The 16,989-nt window shown below is 37.1% G+C and overlaps 2 protein-coding genes and 1 long non-coding RNA gene across 7 annotated transcripts in view; 1 reads left to right on the top strand and 2 right to left on the bottom strand.

Annotated features, from left to right (window-relative positions):
- Window positions 1–304, bottom strand: part of MFSD14A (major facilitator superfamily domain containing 14A) — a 46,788-nt gene extending 46,484 nt beyond the window's left edge. Inside the window, exon 1 of the mRNA XM_050745072.1 lies at window positions 58–304. Within this exon, the coding sequence (XP_050601029.1) occupies window positions 58–141 (84 nt within the window). The 5' untranslated portion in view covers window positions 142–304. The remainder of the gene's footprint in view (window positions 1–57) is intronic.
- Window positions 284–1,760, top strand: LOC126929264 (uncharacterized). Its single transcript, XR_007717119.1, has 2 exons — window positions 284–679; window positions 1,326–1,760. It is a non-coding gene; the product is annotated as an uncharacterized LOC126929264 (long non-coding RNA).
- Window positions 1,761–2,772: 1,012 nt separating this feature from the next.
- SLC35A3 (solute carrier family 35 member A3) overlaps window positions 2,773–16,989 on the bottom strand; it is a 65,423-nt gene continuing 51,206 nt past the window's right edge. For 3 of the 5 annotated variants that reach the window (XM_050745217.1, XM_050745202.1, XM_050745226.1), the window contains exon 8: window positions 2,773–13,367. In XM_050745217.1, the coding sequence (XP_050601174.1) occupies window positions 13,268–13,367 (100 nt within the window). In that variant the 3' untranslated portion in view covers window positions 2,773–13,267. Of the gene's footprint in view, window positions 15,634–16,989 lie in introns of all 5 variants that reach the window. The other 2 variants (XM_050745235.1, XM_050745208.1) reach the window with 1 other exon arrangement.

The following is a 16,989-nucleotide window of genomic DNA, read 5'->3' as shown; positions in this document are numbered from 1 at the left end:
AAGGAAAGACCGGATGGGGGCCCCGAGGGACGCTTGCCGGCGCGGAACTCAGCTCACCGTGCCTCCGTCCTTAATGATGATCTTCTTGGCCAGCATAATACTGCGGTTCGCGGCCCGTTTCTTCTTCTTCCCCTGGGTCATTTTACCATCCTCGATTCCGGGCGCTGCTGCAGCCACTCCCGGGGCGGCCGGCCCCAGCGGCTAGTGCCGTCCCACTACTACTGCCGGGCCGAGCCGCTCCTGGCGCCCGCCGCCATCTTGAGGGCCCGGCCTGCCTCCGGCGGCGCGTCACAATCGTGCGATCAGCCGACTAGCGCGCCCCGCCCCGTCCACGTGATGCCGCCCCGCCCGCTCGCCTGCCGGCCAGCTCTACAGTTGCGGAGCGGGTAGAGTAGCTGCGGCTGTGGGTGCTGCTGGCTACCTGTACAACTCCGTGCGTCGAAGTCACCAGCTAGCTAAATCCTCACAACGGTTCTGGGCGATAGGGGCCGTTACTGTCCCCCTTCTTCAGCGGATGAGGGAATTTGTTTCAAAAAGTTGTTACCTGCTCACGGAAACAGACGTCCTAAGCTATTAGCACAATCTCCAGCTGTGTTCTAATCTAGACAGGAACCGAAGGGAACAGTAAAAAAGAAATCATTTTCCATAAGTAATGGATAACTTAAAAGATACAGATAAGGTAGTGTTTCAGAAACTGTCTTGTCCTTTTGGTGCTCAGGGACCCCCGCTAGAACTTAGCTCACGCTTGTTTACCTCCCTAGACCCGGGACCTTTTTTTATTCTCTACCAAAAAAAAAAAAAAAAATATATATATATATATATATATATATGTGACCGATGTCACACTGTGTAACCCTCTACGTTTTTACTGTATTGTTTAAAAATAAATAAATTTGATGGGAACATTGTTAGGGCAATTTACACAAGTGGAAGTGGACTTTAAAGTATCACAATGTTAAAATTAGATATTGATAACTACCGTGTTGTATAATAGAATATCGTTTAAGAGCGAAACACAAGGGATAGGGATACAACGCATGCTCCCTCCTCTCAAATGGTTAGGGAGTAGCATGTATGGGTATGTATATATAGGTGGGGAAAAGAGAGGGACCAAGCAAAATGGCAAATGTTTAAAAGTACTGAAGCTAGGTATGGTAGTTCTAAGATATGTTCACAGATTCAATGATACTCCTCCCTGGAAGAGATGGACTCTATTTCCCCTCCCCTTGAATGTAGACTAGGCTTCGTGGCTCTTGATAGATCAAAACAGAAGTGACAGTATTGACTTCAGAGTCTAGGTCATAAAAGGCACTGCCTCTTTGCAGGTCTCTTTTTCATTCATTTTGGGGCTTGGAGCCTGGGGAAGCCTGCTTCCATGTTTTTGGGACACTCAAGCAGCCTGTGGAGAGATCCAGTTGTCCAGGAACTGTATGTAGCCTCCTACCAAATGCCACGGAGTGAGTCACTTTGGAAGTAGATCCTCCAACCTTGGTCAAGCCTTTAGCTGACTACAACTTCATGAGAGGCTTGGAGCTAGGACCACCCAGCTTAGCCACTCCTGGAATCCTGACTCAGAAACAGTGTAAGATGAAAGTACTTGGTGTAAGCCACTAAGCTTTGGGGTTGTTACACAGCTATAAATTACTAACGTATAGGGTAAAAGGAAAAACAGAGTAAACGAATGTATGAGTTCTTTGTACTCTTTTTGCAGCTTTTCTGTAAGTTTGAAATTATTTCCAAATAAAATGTTAAAAAGTAAATTTGATTGAATTTCCTGTTCCTTGTATTTTCATACTGACTGAAAATGGAAAAAAACTAATTTCCATGGAAGGGAGAAGAAAGGCAATTTATAGCCTGATAGACACTTCTAGTTATATTTTCCAGTCAATAAGTATATTTAGTATACTTGTTTTAAAACATGTATTCTCATGTTGAAACTGTTTTAAATTATTTATTTTTTGAGACAGAGTTTTGCTCTTGTCACCCAGGCTGCAGTGCAATAGTGCCATCTTGGCTTACTGCAACCTCCAACTCCCAGGTTCAAGTGATTCTCCTGCCTTAGCCTCCCGAGTAGCTGGGATTACAGGTCCCCATTACCACACCTGGCTAATTTTTTTTTCTATTTTTAGTAGAGATGGAATTTCACCATGTTGGCCAGGCTTGAACTCCTGACCTCAGGTGATCTGCCCGCCTCAGCCTCCCAAAGTGCTGGGATTACAGGTGTGAGCCACCATGTGTGGCCTATTATTACTATTTTTTGAGACAGGGTCTTACTCTGTCACCCAGGCTGGAGTACAGTGGTGCCATCATGGCCCCCTGCAGCCTCGAATGCCTGGGCTCAAATGATCCTTCTGCCTTAGCCTCTCAAGTATGTGGGACTACAAATGCATACCACTATGCCTGGCTAATTTTCATTTTTCTTTTGTAAAGACAGAGTCTGGCTATGTTGACCAGGCTGGTTTCAAACCTGGCCTCAAGAGATACTCGCTTCTCCCAAAGTGCTGGGATTATAGGTTTGAGCCACCGCACCTCGCCTGCAACTTTTTAGTTGACATCCAATTGAAGTTCTTCAGAGAAAGTAATATGACATTTCATAATTCAATTCCCAGGAGCTTGTTTTGAATGGAAGTAGAGGGCTGATAATTTATTGTGTGGTTACTTTGATTTTCATAGCCCCTCAAAATCATACTTTATCTAGCTATACCAATTTTACCAGCCTTATGAACTGGTTATTGTTCAGTCATTGAAAAGAAATTTACTGGGTGCCTATGTTTGTCAGTGTTTTGTTAGATGCCAGGGATACATCAATAAATGAGACAGTATTTATCTGCATAGAGCTTACATTCTAGTGGAGGACACAGTTACGAAACAAAAGGAAGGTAATTGCAGATTGCAGTAAATACTGTTGGAAATAATGTAGTAAGAGAAATTTAACACATACTAAATGTCCAGAATGTCCCAGGCTTTGTGCTAGAAAGGCTGCAATGATAAACAAGAGAGATCAGTCCTGTTCTAATAGGCATATTGTGTATGAACTTGTGGTGGCTTTGTATGTGATATGGGTTGTGAATACAGCTGGCCCTCAGTATTCTTCTGTGGATTCAACTATCCTCGGAATAAAAATATTTTTTTAAAATCCCACAAAACAACAGCAGAAATACAAGTGAAAAATACAGTATGACTACACAGCATTACATGGTATTAAGTACTATAAATAATCTAGAGATGATGTATGTGGAGGATGATAACCAAATACTATGCCATTTTATGTAAGGGACTTGAGCATCCACTGATTTTGATATCCATGGAAGTCCCACAACGAGTTCCCACTCCCCTCCTCATATGGAGGGATGACCGTATTCACAAACTTTGCGCTAAGAGACTGATATGTCAGTTAGGGTTATTTGGTTAGGATCAACAGAAACTAACACTGGCTAACAAACTAGTACTTGCAACGTAAGCAAAAGGGAATTATTTGGAAGGATACTGGAAGTTTTGAAAATTAATGAGAAGGCCAAGAATCAGGCTTAGAAACAAGCAGAAACCAATGTTTGGAAAGTTCATGAAAACAGTTCATGTGGCACCTTGAAAAGGGAGTGGGATTCCTTGGAAAGAAGGGCAAGTGGCCAAAAGTAAGATTCCTAAAGAAACAAGATTGCATCACAGAATCCAAATCCCACCCCCACTGTGCACAATTTATTAAAGAAACTGCACTTCACCATGCTAACAGAAGAGGGTCCTCTTTAACTGAAAAACTGAGTAAGTCACCCACATCCCTTCTACCCTCCATTCTATAGAACCACCTGTTATTGCTTTTTCAAGAAAATCCTACACATTTAATCATGAATAGAAAAGCCACCAAAAATCCATACAAGGCTATTATAAAAAACAGAAAATGAAAACTTTTCAATCAATAGAAAATACTACCCTCTAGAAAATATGAAGCAGAGGCAAATAATATACAACGCTCCAACATGAATATAATTAAATAAGTAATTGCACATATAAAAGAACACAGCAAATAAAAATTTTAAAACTCAATAGTAAGATGTAAAATGAGAGTTGAACAAACATAGGCAATATAGTGAAAAGATAAAATCATCTAAAAATGAAAACTAAATCACAGGGTAACTGAGAGATACAAATAAAAGTAAGAAACACAGAGAAGAAGAATAAAACAGCTATGAGAACAAAAATGAGATAGAAAGGATCGAGATAAAATAATATAGAAAAAATTATCTGGGCCTCTAGGTAAAAATCAACAACAAACAAAATGTCATTTCCAAAACGGAAAAAAGTCAAGTGGTGCCACACTTCTTGTTAGTAACAGCAAGCAACCCAACAGTGAAGCACAAATTCAGACAAACTCAAGAAAAGGAAATGTTTGTCAGGGATTTTCTATGTGGCCAAGCTATACTTCAAGTATCTAGGCTCCAGAAGAAATTGTAAACATGTCACAACTCAGAGAATACTGTGCAGTACTTACAAGCCCTCCTTGAATACTCTACAGAAGAGCTTCATCCAGCCAAGAGTTGACTGGAGAGACGTCAGGTAAGTACCAGTAGGGTATTAAATATATTTTTTAAAAATTTTAATAGTGTATAAATATTCTATGTTCTAATCAAATAGAAATAAGATAATTACAAAATATATGAAGAGATAATATATTCACTGACTGTCACATAGATAATTAGGTAAGAGTCAAAGAACATCATTTAAAGGTGTCGAATTAAATAGTAGAGGCCCAAAGCAAATTGGGCACTCTAAATGCATTATATAAAATGTTATCAGCATAAATTAGAACATACAAACCTTTCTAAACATCCAAAGAAATTTTATAAAGACCCCATGTTGTGAAAGAGGCACAGTAAGTATAGCAATATACGTATCTGTTTGCTTTTTAAAAAGAAACACATGAAAGGTAAATTGGAAAACTAAGAAAATAATTACTTATAATAATTACTTATAAGAGACGGTTAGGAATGGAGAGAGAGGTATGACAGCTAGACTTTTTCGGAGTATGCTTTTCATATATAACTTTTTGAAAAAAATTTATCTTTTATTTTTTTGTAGAGATAGGATCTCACTTTGTTGCCCAGGCTCGTCTTGAACCCCTGGCCTTAAGTGATCCTCCCACCTCAGACTCCCAAAGTGCTGGAATTACAGGCATGAGCCACTGCACCTGGCCATGTTGCTAAATATTAACTGTAAATATTCATTTGAATTCATGATCTTTTAAAATTGTATTATTTCCTAGCTATGTCCACTAAAATAGCCTAGAAAAATGACAGCTCAGTAACAATGGATTCTATAATAAATTCCATTCACTGGCTAGAAAGATTCCAAAGAAAAAATAAAATAAATCCCACTCCTCTTAAAAGGTATAGGGCTCCTTGGAGAATCAGCTGATAATCCAGATTTGGAACAAGACAAATACAAGGTAAGCCTCAGATTTATTGTGCCTGAAGCAAATAAGGACTAAAAGACTAATGTGGTCATGTTTAGAAAACACAAGAGCTAGCTTGCTGTGACTTCCATGGGCTAGAGGCTCACAATATATATGAGCATCAAAAAGAACTGTAACCGATTGGCTATAATATATTTAGTAATTTTTTTTTAATTCATGAAGACATAGTCTTTTTTTGTAAAGAGGGGTATTGGAGAAACAGGAGGGAAATAAACTTTTTTTTTATTTTAAAAAAAGAATATAAACTAATCAATGTAGAAGAAATTCAGAGCACTAAAAAAAATTAATCACCATTTTGCACCCCAGTGTAATAAATTATTCAGTGAAGAATCATCAACTGATGCTAAAGCCATTGGGAAACAGAATATTCCCCTGGTGCTAAAACGTTACTCCATAGATTACTAAGGGTGAAAAAATGACCTTTACAACAGGGAGAACTTTACAATAACCTTTACAATGGGGTAGTCATCATCTTAACCAAATAATTACCAACATTAATAATGAGATTATCTGTGTCTTTTAATATGATACAAAATCTATGAAATCATATAAAATCTATGAAATATTTTTACCCAATACATTTAGCTTGAAGGTAATCAAACCTATAGACTTGACTTCCAGTTCAAAGGACATAAAGAAATAAAGGGAACAAATCAAACCACATAATAGGAGCAAAGTAACTTTGGTCCTTCAGAGTACTATCATGGGGAGAAAAGTCATTAGAGGTAGCATGTTCAGTCTCTTGGTATAAAAAAGCCCTTGAGGGGTGGGTGGTGGTGCAGGAAGGAGACTTCTAGACCAAAAGAGACAGTCAAATACAAAGCATTAACCTTGATTTTACCCTGGTCCCAAAACAAAAAAGCTATAAAAAATCATTTTTGAGACAATTGGGAATACAGTTGACTCCTGAACAACAGATGTGAACTGCGTGGGTCCACTTACATGCAGATTCTTTTCAGCCAAATGCAGATGGAAAACACAGTATTTGCGGGGTGTGAAACCCGCCCATAGGGAGGGCGGACTTTCTTATACGCAGTTTCCCCCTAAGGACTTGAGTGTACCCAGATTTTGGTATACACGAGGTGGGGGTTCCGGAACCAATCCCCCACATTTATAGAGGGGCAACTGTATTTGAATTTGAACTTAGATGAAGTGACCTGTATTAATTTTTCTTAGGTGCCATAATGGCACTGAGGTTAATTAAGATGTCCGTATCTTTAGGTCATGCATGCTGGAGTATGTAGGGGTAAAGTGTACCCACAGAGATAAAGCTAGTGTGGCAAAATGTTAATAATGGTTGGATTTAGGTGGTATACCAGCCTTTCAACTGTTTTGTATGCTGCAAAATGAAAAGCTGGAGAAAATTTAATTTTAAAAAAAGTTCTTTAACAGTGCCGCACGTGTGAGTTCATGGAGGTAGCCCATTAGTGTTTTAAAGCTAAATTGGCACAATTTGTCATAGCATGATTGAAGCCATTAAAATGGCAATATTATAAAAACAAAATATTGAAAACAAAATGAAACTTGACACATGAGGGAAATGGAGAAAAATAATATGAAATAATGGAAATTTGAGGTATTAGGTATATATAACATCCAAAATAAGTAGCAGGTTTTAAAGTTATAAAATGAAACATGGGCACACATCTTTCATGATTTTCTATAATTCTATCATCACTCAGGAAATATTACCCTGCCTTGGCTATATTTAAAAGACCTATTGAAGCAGCATGCATATATTAAAAAAGCACTTAGCATCATCATTTTAAAATGCTATATTTGCTATCCAAGCAGAATAAAATAAAATAAAACTTTAGCCGAAAGGGAAAAACCGTCAATTATTTGAAATCATGTTTGTACATGTGTTATCTTTTAAAAGAGCAAACACACACACACACACACACACACACAAACACACACACAGATTTTGTGTCTAAATCACACAAGTCTGATTTAGTACGTTTAACTGAACGTCTTAAATACTCTACATTTAAAGCTGGGGTGTCCAATCTCTCAGCTTCCCTGGGTCACCCTGGAAGAAGAATTGTCTTAGGCCACATATAAAATACAGTAACACTAGTGATAGCTGATGAGCTTAAAAAAAATTGCAAAAAATCTCATACTGTTTTAAGAAAGTTTACAAATTTGTGTTGGGCCACATTCAAAGTCATCCTGGGCTGCATGCAGCCTGTGGGCCGTGCGTTGGACAAGCTTTAAGTATATTTTAACAAGTGAATTTTCAGTGATTATCACAAAACACTCTAAGAACATTCATTATTCTTTTAAACCTGCAGTGAATTCTACCTTTCAAAAGAGGAAAGTGTATATCTAAGATAAACTGTATATTTCCAAAAGAACACCATGTTATTTGTTTTAAACAAATTACCTCTAACATTTTAGAAATCCTAAATGAATGAATGAAAATAAATGCATCAACGAAAAACACCTGATTCTCAGGTCCAAGGGAGGAAAATGTGATCCTAACACTCGTGAAGTCCTACTGTGAGCCAAAATAACAATTGGCATCAGGTTTTAGCTCTTCCTTATAATGGTGATAGGTAATGCTTAATTTAAAATTAGTTCAAAATTGTTTATTAATATACAGTACAGGTAAAACATTTATAAACCATGTTTTAATTTCGTCCTTTAAAATAGTCCAGCATTTATAAAGTTGTTATTATACATAAGAACTGAAAACTAAATGACAATTCTGTGCTCTCTGTATATGTATATATATGTTCTTAACACAGTATCTGATTATAAACATTTTTCCACACTAGATTCATGTTATGTTCAGAATAATTTGACAGATATTCTAAAATTAAAAATGAAAATATATAAATTAAAAGTCTCTGGGCTTGGTGTGGTGGCTCATGCCTGTAATCCCAGCACTTTGGGAGGCCAAGGCAGGCAGATCACCTGAGGTCAGGAGTTCGAGACCAGCCTGGCCAACGTGGTGAAACCCTGTCTTTACTAAAAATACAAAAAAATTAGCTGGGCGTGGTGGTAGATAGCTGTAATCCCAGCTACTTGGGAGGCTGAGGTAGGAGAATTGCTCGAACCCAGGAGGCAGAGGTTGCAGTGAGCTGAGATTGCGCCACTGAACTCCAGCCTGGGTGACAGAGCAAGACTCCATCTCAAAAAAAAAAAAAAAAAAAAATTAAAAGTCTCTGAAAAGAATTGTTGTTGATTGTATCATCCTCATCAATTCAGAAGGATGTGTATAGAGATGAATGATCTTTGTGAAGTAAGAAATTTGGCCCATCCAAAGAAAGCTCTGGTGTAAGTCTTTGGGAGTTCTCAATGATAGGAATATCTTTATTCATTGTGGGTTCCTCAGGCAACACTTGACAGTTTATGCTAAGGAGATAACCTCTGGTGAGGCCCTGAAGTCTTGATGTCAACCAGATCTCCAGGGAGGGGCAGACGTGGGAAAGAGAGGACAACTACATGGGCAAAAAAAATCAACCATGCCAACTAATAGAGCCACAATAAAAATCTGGACACCAAAGCTTAGGTGAGCTTCCCTGAATGGCAATGCTATGTGTGTACTGTCAAACATTGTGGTCAGGAGCAGATAACACCTTCCGTGACTCTACAAGAAAAGGACACCAACAGGCTCAAGTTTGGACCACTCCTAGACTCTATTTTATGTGTCACTTCCTTTGGCTGGTTTTAATTTGTATTTCCTTTCTCTGTAATAAATATGACTGTGAGTGTAACAGCTTTCAGTAAGTTTTATCTTTCTAGCCAGAATTGAGGGTGAACTTGGGAAACCCCAGAATTTGCAATGACCAAAACACTCTCAGCCATAGTAGAAGCTCAAATCTTTGGTAATTGAGGGCAATTTATTTCTTCCTTGCTGTTTTCTTTTCTAGAGTGTAATCAGTCCTGCCTTAAAGGAATTCTCTTTTTAAAAACTGTAAGAAAGACCAGTATGGGCTGGGTGTGGTCGCTCACGCCTGTAATCCCAACACTTTGGGAGGCCAAGGCAGGCAGATCACTGAAGCTCAAGAGTTTGAGACCAATCTGGGCAACATGGCAAAACCCCACCTCTACAAAACAATACAAAAATTAGCTGGGCATGGTGGCGCGCACCTGTATTCTCAGCTGCTTGGGGGACTGAGGCTCCTGGGAGCATCGCTTGAGCTCTGTCAAGGCTGCAGTGAGCCAAGATTGTGTCACCGCACTCCAGCCTAGGCGATGGGAGGAAGACCTTGTCTCAAAAAAAACCCCCAAAAAACCCCCAAAAAAGCCCACCCCCACCAGTATGATTACTAATGCTAGTCACTATCAGTCTCTTTTGAAAGGCAGTATTGGCTGGGTGCAGTGGCTCATGCCTGTAAACCCAGCACTTTGTGAGGCCGAGGCAGGCAGATCACCTGAGGTCAGGAGTTTTGAGATCAGCCTGGCCAACATGGTGAAACCTCATCTCTACTAAAAACACAAAAATTAATTGGGCATGGTGGCGTGGCCTGTAATGCCAGTTACTATGGAGGGTGAGGCAGAATTGCTTGAACCCGGCAGGTGGAGGTTCCTCCAGTGAGCCAAGATCATACCACTGCAGCCTAGGTGACAGAGCGAGATGCCATCTCAAAAAAAAAAAAAAAAAAAAGGTCGTATTATCTATAAGGTTCAGATTATATTTTTGCGTAGCACTGGAACTTGAGGATTGTGATATATTTCCAACAAAAGAAGTACTGTAATACAAAAAAGATTATTAAACATTTTTAGTTAGTGCTTTTCATGAGAGGTTACCAAAGAAAAATAAACATTTTTAAAATGCTGGCACTTTAGTGATTTTTTACAAAGTATTTTGTGTAAGGTTACTTCAGCAGTAGAGACAGGACTAAAATCCTGTATATTAACACAATTTATCTCCATGCATTCCACTGACGGTCACAATTGAAGCAATTATATCCAAATTATGAAGAAAATATATACCAAACTTCTATAATTACTTAACCTTGAGGCTAGCCTAGAGATATTTAAAACAAAAAATGTTAGGCTGTTATTAACATAAATTCTAACTAGTTTAAATAAACCCAATATTTCTTTTTTTGTTGTTTCAGTTTTTGTTTTTTGAGACAGTCTCACTGTCACTCAGGCGAGAGTCCAGTAGTGTCATCATGGTTTACTGCAGCATCAACTTGCTGGGCTCAAGCAATCCTTCTGCCTCAGCCTCCTGAGAAGCTGGCCCCACAGGTGCATGCCAACATACCTGGCTACTTTTATTTTTAAGATTTTTTGTAGAAACAAGGTCTCCCTATGTTGCCCAGGCTGGCCTCAAATTCATGGGCTCAAGCGATTCTTCTGCCTTGGCTTCCTAAAGTGTCGGGATTACAGGAAGGAGCCACTGCACTTGGCCAACCCAGTCTTTCATGCTACATTATGGGCTAGAGAAAAGGATGAAAGATCACATGTGATAGTGATAGAGGTACTACAGAGCTAGAGAAAAAGATCAGCAACTCATTTCTGATATATAAAGAGAGAAGACAAATTCATAGGTTAGGTCACAGACACAGGTAAATAGGAAAATAAGGAAATATAGAAAAAGATTTGTATAGAGTTCTTTATGAAAATAATCTATTTCAATAAATCTATTAAATAGGTAATAGCTGGATACCAAAAATGACAAGAGAAGTTTATCAATTAAAAACCATTTAACAAAAGACCAGTTTATACATTCCTTTCAATTATGTCCATAAAAAATTTAAATATACAAATTACATTCTCAAACCCAAAAGAATCTTTCTAAACAAATGAAATACAGATATAGACAAAGTCAGGATCCAAATTATTTTAAAAAGTTTTTAAATTACAGTAAATTATATTTTGTAATTACAAATGAAACAACAAACTGACAGTTTTATACAATTGTTAAAGTTTCAAAAAGTTCAGTGATGGAGCAATAGTATCACAATTTAAGTAAGCACTGTTCACAAATGTTTATGCTTTTGTAATATACCTATTTTAATTTTGTTAATGAATTTAAAGAGCTAATGTTGAAACAACCAAAAAAATAGAAATGTATTTATTCTTAAAACATCCTAATTTTGCCCATGTGTCTAAAGTTGTGAATAACAGGAACACCCTCCAGAAAAATCAGGTATTTGGTAAAGCAAGGCACATAGGACCAGATTTTGATAAAGGTGCTTGTTCTCTGCTCCTGTAACTACTTTAAATAACCTGGAGATTCATAAGATGACTTTCAATATAGCATAAATAACTTTTATAAACCTTTTTTATGTAACGTATTCACCCATGATAATTAAATATTATAATGTGAATGTGTAAATCAAATGGGCGATGCTAAACCCTTTAAGAAAAAACCCAACTCAGTTTAATGACTGTACAATGAAATTTTAAAAGTTCAATAATTTGATATGTAAGAATAATCAGTATTACAGTAAGTATAGAGAACATAACCAGTTTTCTTTCAGATTATATCTCCTTAGAATCTAAATATTAAGCTACCTTTCCTTCCATGAAATTATGACATTCAATATAAATTGATGTAAACATTTAAGTTTTGCATCTCTAAACTATATATTCCACCATAAAAGTAGCCTATAACATCTCTAAAATCACTTATTAAAGAATTGATAATATAATACTGCCGTGTTGAAACATCCATCTGTTGCATTTCAAACTTTTCTTCCCAAATACCATATTCTTAACTTTTAAAAGAACTATCGATTGGCACTCTTCTCCCATGAGTTAGCACATTTTCACATTGAACAAAGTAGTTGCGTGATAACAAACAAAAAGTATAGGAATTTAAATAATGATGGGAGTCATCATTATAAAAGCTTGATACAGTAAGGCCTGTGGAGGTCATCAAAATACACATCACACACATAAGGAAATGGCATTATCTGTATATGTGACATGATCCTAGGGCATAGGTCTACCTTCTCATGTATGATTACTTTTTTATGAATTAAAAATTATAAACCACATAGCCCAATCTCTAATAAACATTTTCAAACCCACTAGAAAAGCAAAATATAAATTATGCCTGCCCAATAAAATCGTGCTTTGAAAATATACTTGACTACTTTGTCCATTTTTACAATTCTTGTTTACATTTTTATAACTTTCATTAGAAATTTTGAAAATTGCGTTTTGACACCTAAAAATGTGTTACCACTGTAACATGTCTAATATCTAATTTACTTGTATAAGTTTTTTAAATTATTAAAATAGAAACAGACTAAACCTGATTAAATGTGAATGCACACTGCATTAATACATTTAAGTACCCAACCAATACTTCAATGTGCTTTAAACATAAATCATATTTCATCTTGAATTCTGTGCATTTGCAGGATTTAGATTTTACGTAGCAGTAAGTAATAATGTAAGTCTGAATATTATTGCAATCTAAAACTACCATGTTCAAAATGTGGTGAACTTATTAAGCAAATTCTAAAGGGTGGTTACTGAAAATCATGTTGGGAATCCACAAAGTTTGCTTGGTACCAATTTGGAATCACCACCAAAGTGATTTTAAAGATTTGGTAATTTTAAATGCTTTTAAACTTTGGATGGAATTGATGAGCCCTGCAATCTGTAGATTATTACTGCAAAAGCAAGGTAACACTGCCAGTTCACGTTAGGCAAGTGTACCCAACAGTTTGCAACATAGTATTTTTGAGTCAAATTCTGTTTAATAAAATCCATGAGAGCTATATAAAAATACTTATTTTTTACAGTTTTTATATCTATTAGAACAGTCTTTAAAAATATATACAGTGTAGGCCGGGGACAGTGTCTCACGTCTGTAATTCCAGCTACTCAGGGGCTGAGGCAGGAGAATCCCTTGAACCAGGGAGTGGGAGGTTGCCGTGAGCCGAGATCGGGCCACAGCACTCTAGCCTGGCGACAAAGTGAGACTCTGTCTCAAAAAAAAAAAAAAAAAAAGTATTTTACTTTTTTCATTCATACTGTGGGTGTGTGTGTATGTAAACATATATATATATTTCTTTTTTTTTTTTTTGTGAGACAGAGTCTTGCTGTCATCCAGGCTGGAGTGCAGTGGAGCGATCTTGGCTTACTGCAACTTCCAACTGGTGTGTTCAAGAAATTCTCCTGCCTCAGCCTCCTGAGTAGCTAGGACTACAGGCGTGCACCACCATGCCCAGCTAATTTTTGTATTATTGGTAGAGACAGGGTTTCACCATGCTGGCCAGGCTGGTCTCGAATTCCTGACCTTGTGATCCACCCACCTCGGCCTCCCAAATTGCTGAGATTACAGGTGTGAGCCACAGCGCCCAGCCAGTAAAATACTTCTTATACTCAGTAAGTAATTCTGTCTATAGTTAATAATTAAATTAAACCCATATTCAAATTATAGAAAGCATTTTTGCTCACCAAATCTTCTTACCATTTATAATATATTCTCTCTCCCTTTAACCAACTTATTAAATAACTCATGTAATCTGAATCCTCAGCTCCAGTGTTCATTAAAAAGGAAAAAAAACCACTATTTTAAAGCAAAATGGTGGCTCCTTCTCAGTAGCTTTTTTTTTTTTTTTTTTTGAGACAGAGTCTCACTCTGTCACCCAAGTTGGAGTGCCAGTGGCACAATCTCCGCTTACTGCAACCTCTGCCTCCCGGGTTCAAGCGATTCTCCTGCCTCAGCCTCCCGAGTAGCTGGGATTACAGGCATGTACCACCATGCCCAGCTAATTTTTGTATTTTTGGTAGAGACGAGGTTTCACCATGTTGGTCAGGTTAGTCTCAATCTCTTGACCTTGTGATCCACCTGCCTCGGCCTCCCAAAGTGCTGGGATTACAGGCGTGAGTCACTGCACCCGGCCTTCTCAGCAGCTCTTGTGGGAACACAGAAGGGGAATTCAAAATTTGGCTACCTCTCCCACTCGTGTGATCAGGGAAGAACAGGCTTATGAGAGACCTAAAAAATTCTTCCGAGCAGCTTTGGATTTAAAGTTATAGCGCTGTTTAAAATAATGTAATATGGCAATCTGGAATGTCTCCAAGAAAAGTCATTCTGGTCTCAGTCACTGACATCTGTACTATTATTTGTTTGAATGTTCTTTTTGTCAACAGTTGTAAAGAAGTTTTTACAGATCAATGAGTAAAATGTTCATTTAATAACTTTCTAACTATATACAGTATATGCTTGATAATTCAAAACTCTCCAAATGTAGATATGATACAATAATTATTTCAAATTATTAAATGAGTATTTAATCCTTTTAAATTACATTTTGAAAATTTAATGGCAATTATAAATTTTAATTTTAAATAATATTAAGGATTTAATCTGATTTACAGAAATGAAATGCAATGAAGAGATTAGGGGCTAACCTCCCATTACTATAAAATTCTCTGGCTAGCACAGGAGCAACTGGATTGCTTTCAGCAGTCTTGAAGCACTAAAATATCTTAAAATTCATATGGAGAAATAGTATGTATCTCTACATTAAATTTAGATATGATATTTATTCTCTGACAAATCAGACCCAGAATATTACTTTATTAATTTTTATGTAATTGAACAAAAAACATTTAGCCATCCTTCATTTAGTAATCTTTTGTATAAATATAAAAATCTCTGATAAGTGAAATGTTTTTTCAAATTATACTTCTATTTTTTCACAGCTTTATAGGTAATTACAATTTTCAAACTTTAAATATTTCATGTGATTTGATATATCTGTACAGAAAGAGTAAGATAAAAACACTTAATAACATTAAATCTAATTTGCAAAAATTGATATCTGACATCTGTTGTGTGCTCTTGCAAAGAGTGCATAGGACATTTCTGCAGCAATCAAAAAGGTAAAATCTTTTTAAACTCAGATTTCAAGTTTTCTCTAATATTCCTTCTAATTCTAATCCCTGGAAATACTTTCAAGTTCTGATTTCTAGATGCAATGTGTTTTGTTACATATACACATATTTTATCCTTAAACTTTTAAAAAAACAGTATGATCAGATTCAGCATGATGATATCTTCACAGACTCTGTAGAAGTCCTCTGTGCAAGATTAATGTCGAGATTCCTAGTGCACCATCGTGAAAAACCAGTTAAAGATAGTATACAACTATGCTTTAGTGGGATTTCCTGCAGGTTTGGGATCATAACCATATAAAAAAGTAGCTGTTATTACAAGGATGGCTCCAAGGAAAAAGACACTGAATAAGACGAAGACAAAATAAAAAAGAGAAAATCAGATTAAAAGCAGAATAAGTTCCTTCTATTTCTTTACTATAAAAATAATTATAATTTGGGGAAAAATGTTCCAGTAACACAGCTAACAAATCTTGAGTACCTACTACATTCCAGGTATCTGGCTAAGTGCTTTAAATGCATTATTTCATTGAGTTCTCACAGCAACTCTATGAAGATGTACTAGTATTCACTTTTTACACATGAGGAAACAGTTTTAAAGAATTTAAAGAACTTGTCTAAAGCCCCATAACTTCAAGAGGATTCAAACTCAGGTATGTCTAACTCTACAGCCTGTACTCTCGTCCACTGCACTATACTGTCTTCTAAAACAAAGATATTTTAACTTCTGTATTTCACCTTAATAGGGATTTTGTATACAATACATTCAATAACAAAAGGTCTTAATTCTTCAGTTGAACATATGAAAGGAAAATTTTATTCTGTCATGTTAAACCAAGGTAAAGTTTAGTTTAAAATCCAAGATAGTAATAAGCAAAACTCAGGACCAATTTTTATAGGATGCTTTACAAAAGGAATTACATTAAATGCAGGGAGTTCTTGGTTTCCTCTTTATCCTATGTATCTATAGATACAGTCTACCTTACGATACATTGGAAATGAAGACTGGATATGTGAACTAGACTAGACTACAAATATTAACTTTTTTTTTTTTTTTTTAAAGACAGGGTCTCACTCTGTCACTCAGGCTCTGGAGTGCAGTGCTATCATCATGGCTCACTGCAGCCTCGACCTCCAGGGTTCAAGCAATCCTCTCAGCTCAGTCTCCTAAGTAGCTGGGACTACAGGTGCAAACCACCACACCTGGCTAACTTTTCTATTTTTTGTAGAGCCGAGGTTTCACTTTGTTACCCAAGCTGATCTTGAACTCCTGGGCTCAAGTGATCTGCCTCAGACTCCCAACATGCTGTGATTACAGGCATGAGCCACTGTGACCGGCCTGAATCTTAACTTTTATTTATTTTTTTGAGATGGCGTCTCTTCTGTCACCCAGGTTGGAGTGCGGTGGTGTGATCTCGGCTCACTGCAACCTCCGCCTTCCAGGTTCAAGCAATTCTCCTGCCTCAGCCTCCCAAGTAGCTGGGATTACCGCTGTGCACCACCACCCGCCGCTAATTTTTTGTATTTTTAGTAGAGACAGGGTTTCACCATGTTGGCCAGGCTGGTCTCGAACTCCTGACCTCAAGTGATCTGCCTGCCTCAGCCTCCCAAAGTGCAATCTTAACTTTTAATGTGTACATTTTTAAAAATGCTATTATAGAGACATAAGCTAGTTTTGGATTTAAAGTTTCTACTAATAA

The sequence above is a fragment of the Macaca thibetana genome, chromosome 1 (assembly GCF_024542745.1).
Source record: "Macaca thibetana thibetana isolate TM-01 chromosome 1, ASM2454274v1, whole genome shotgun sequence".
NCBI classification, from domain to species: Eukaryota; Metazoa; Chordata; class Mammalia; order Primates; family Cercopithecidae; genus Macaca; species Macaca thibetana.
The sequence above is the reverse complement of the archived record's forward strand: the minus strand, read 5'-3'. Positions and strand labels throughout refer to the sequence as shown.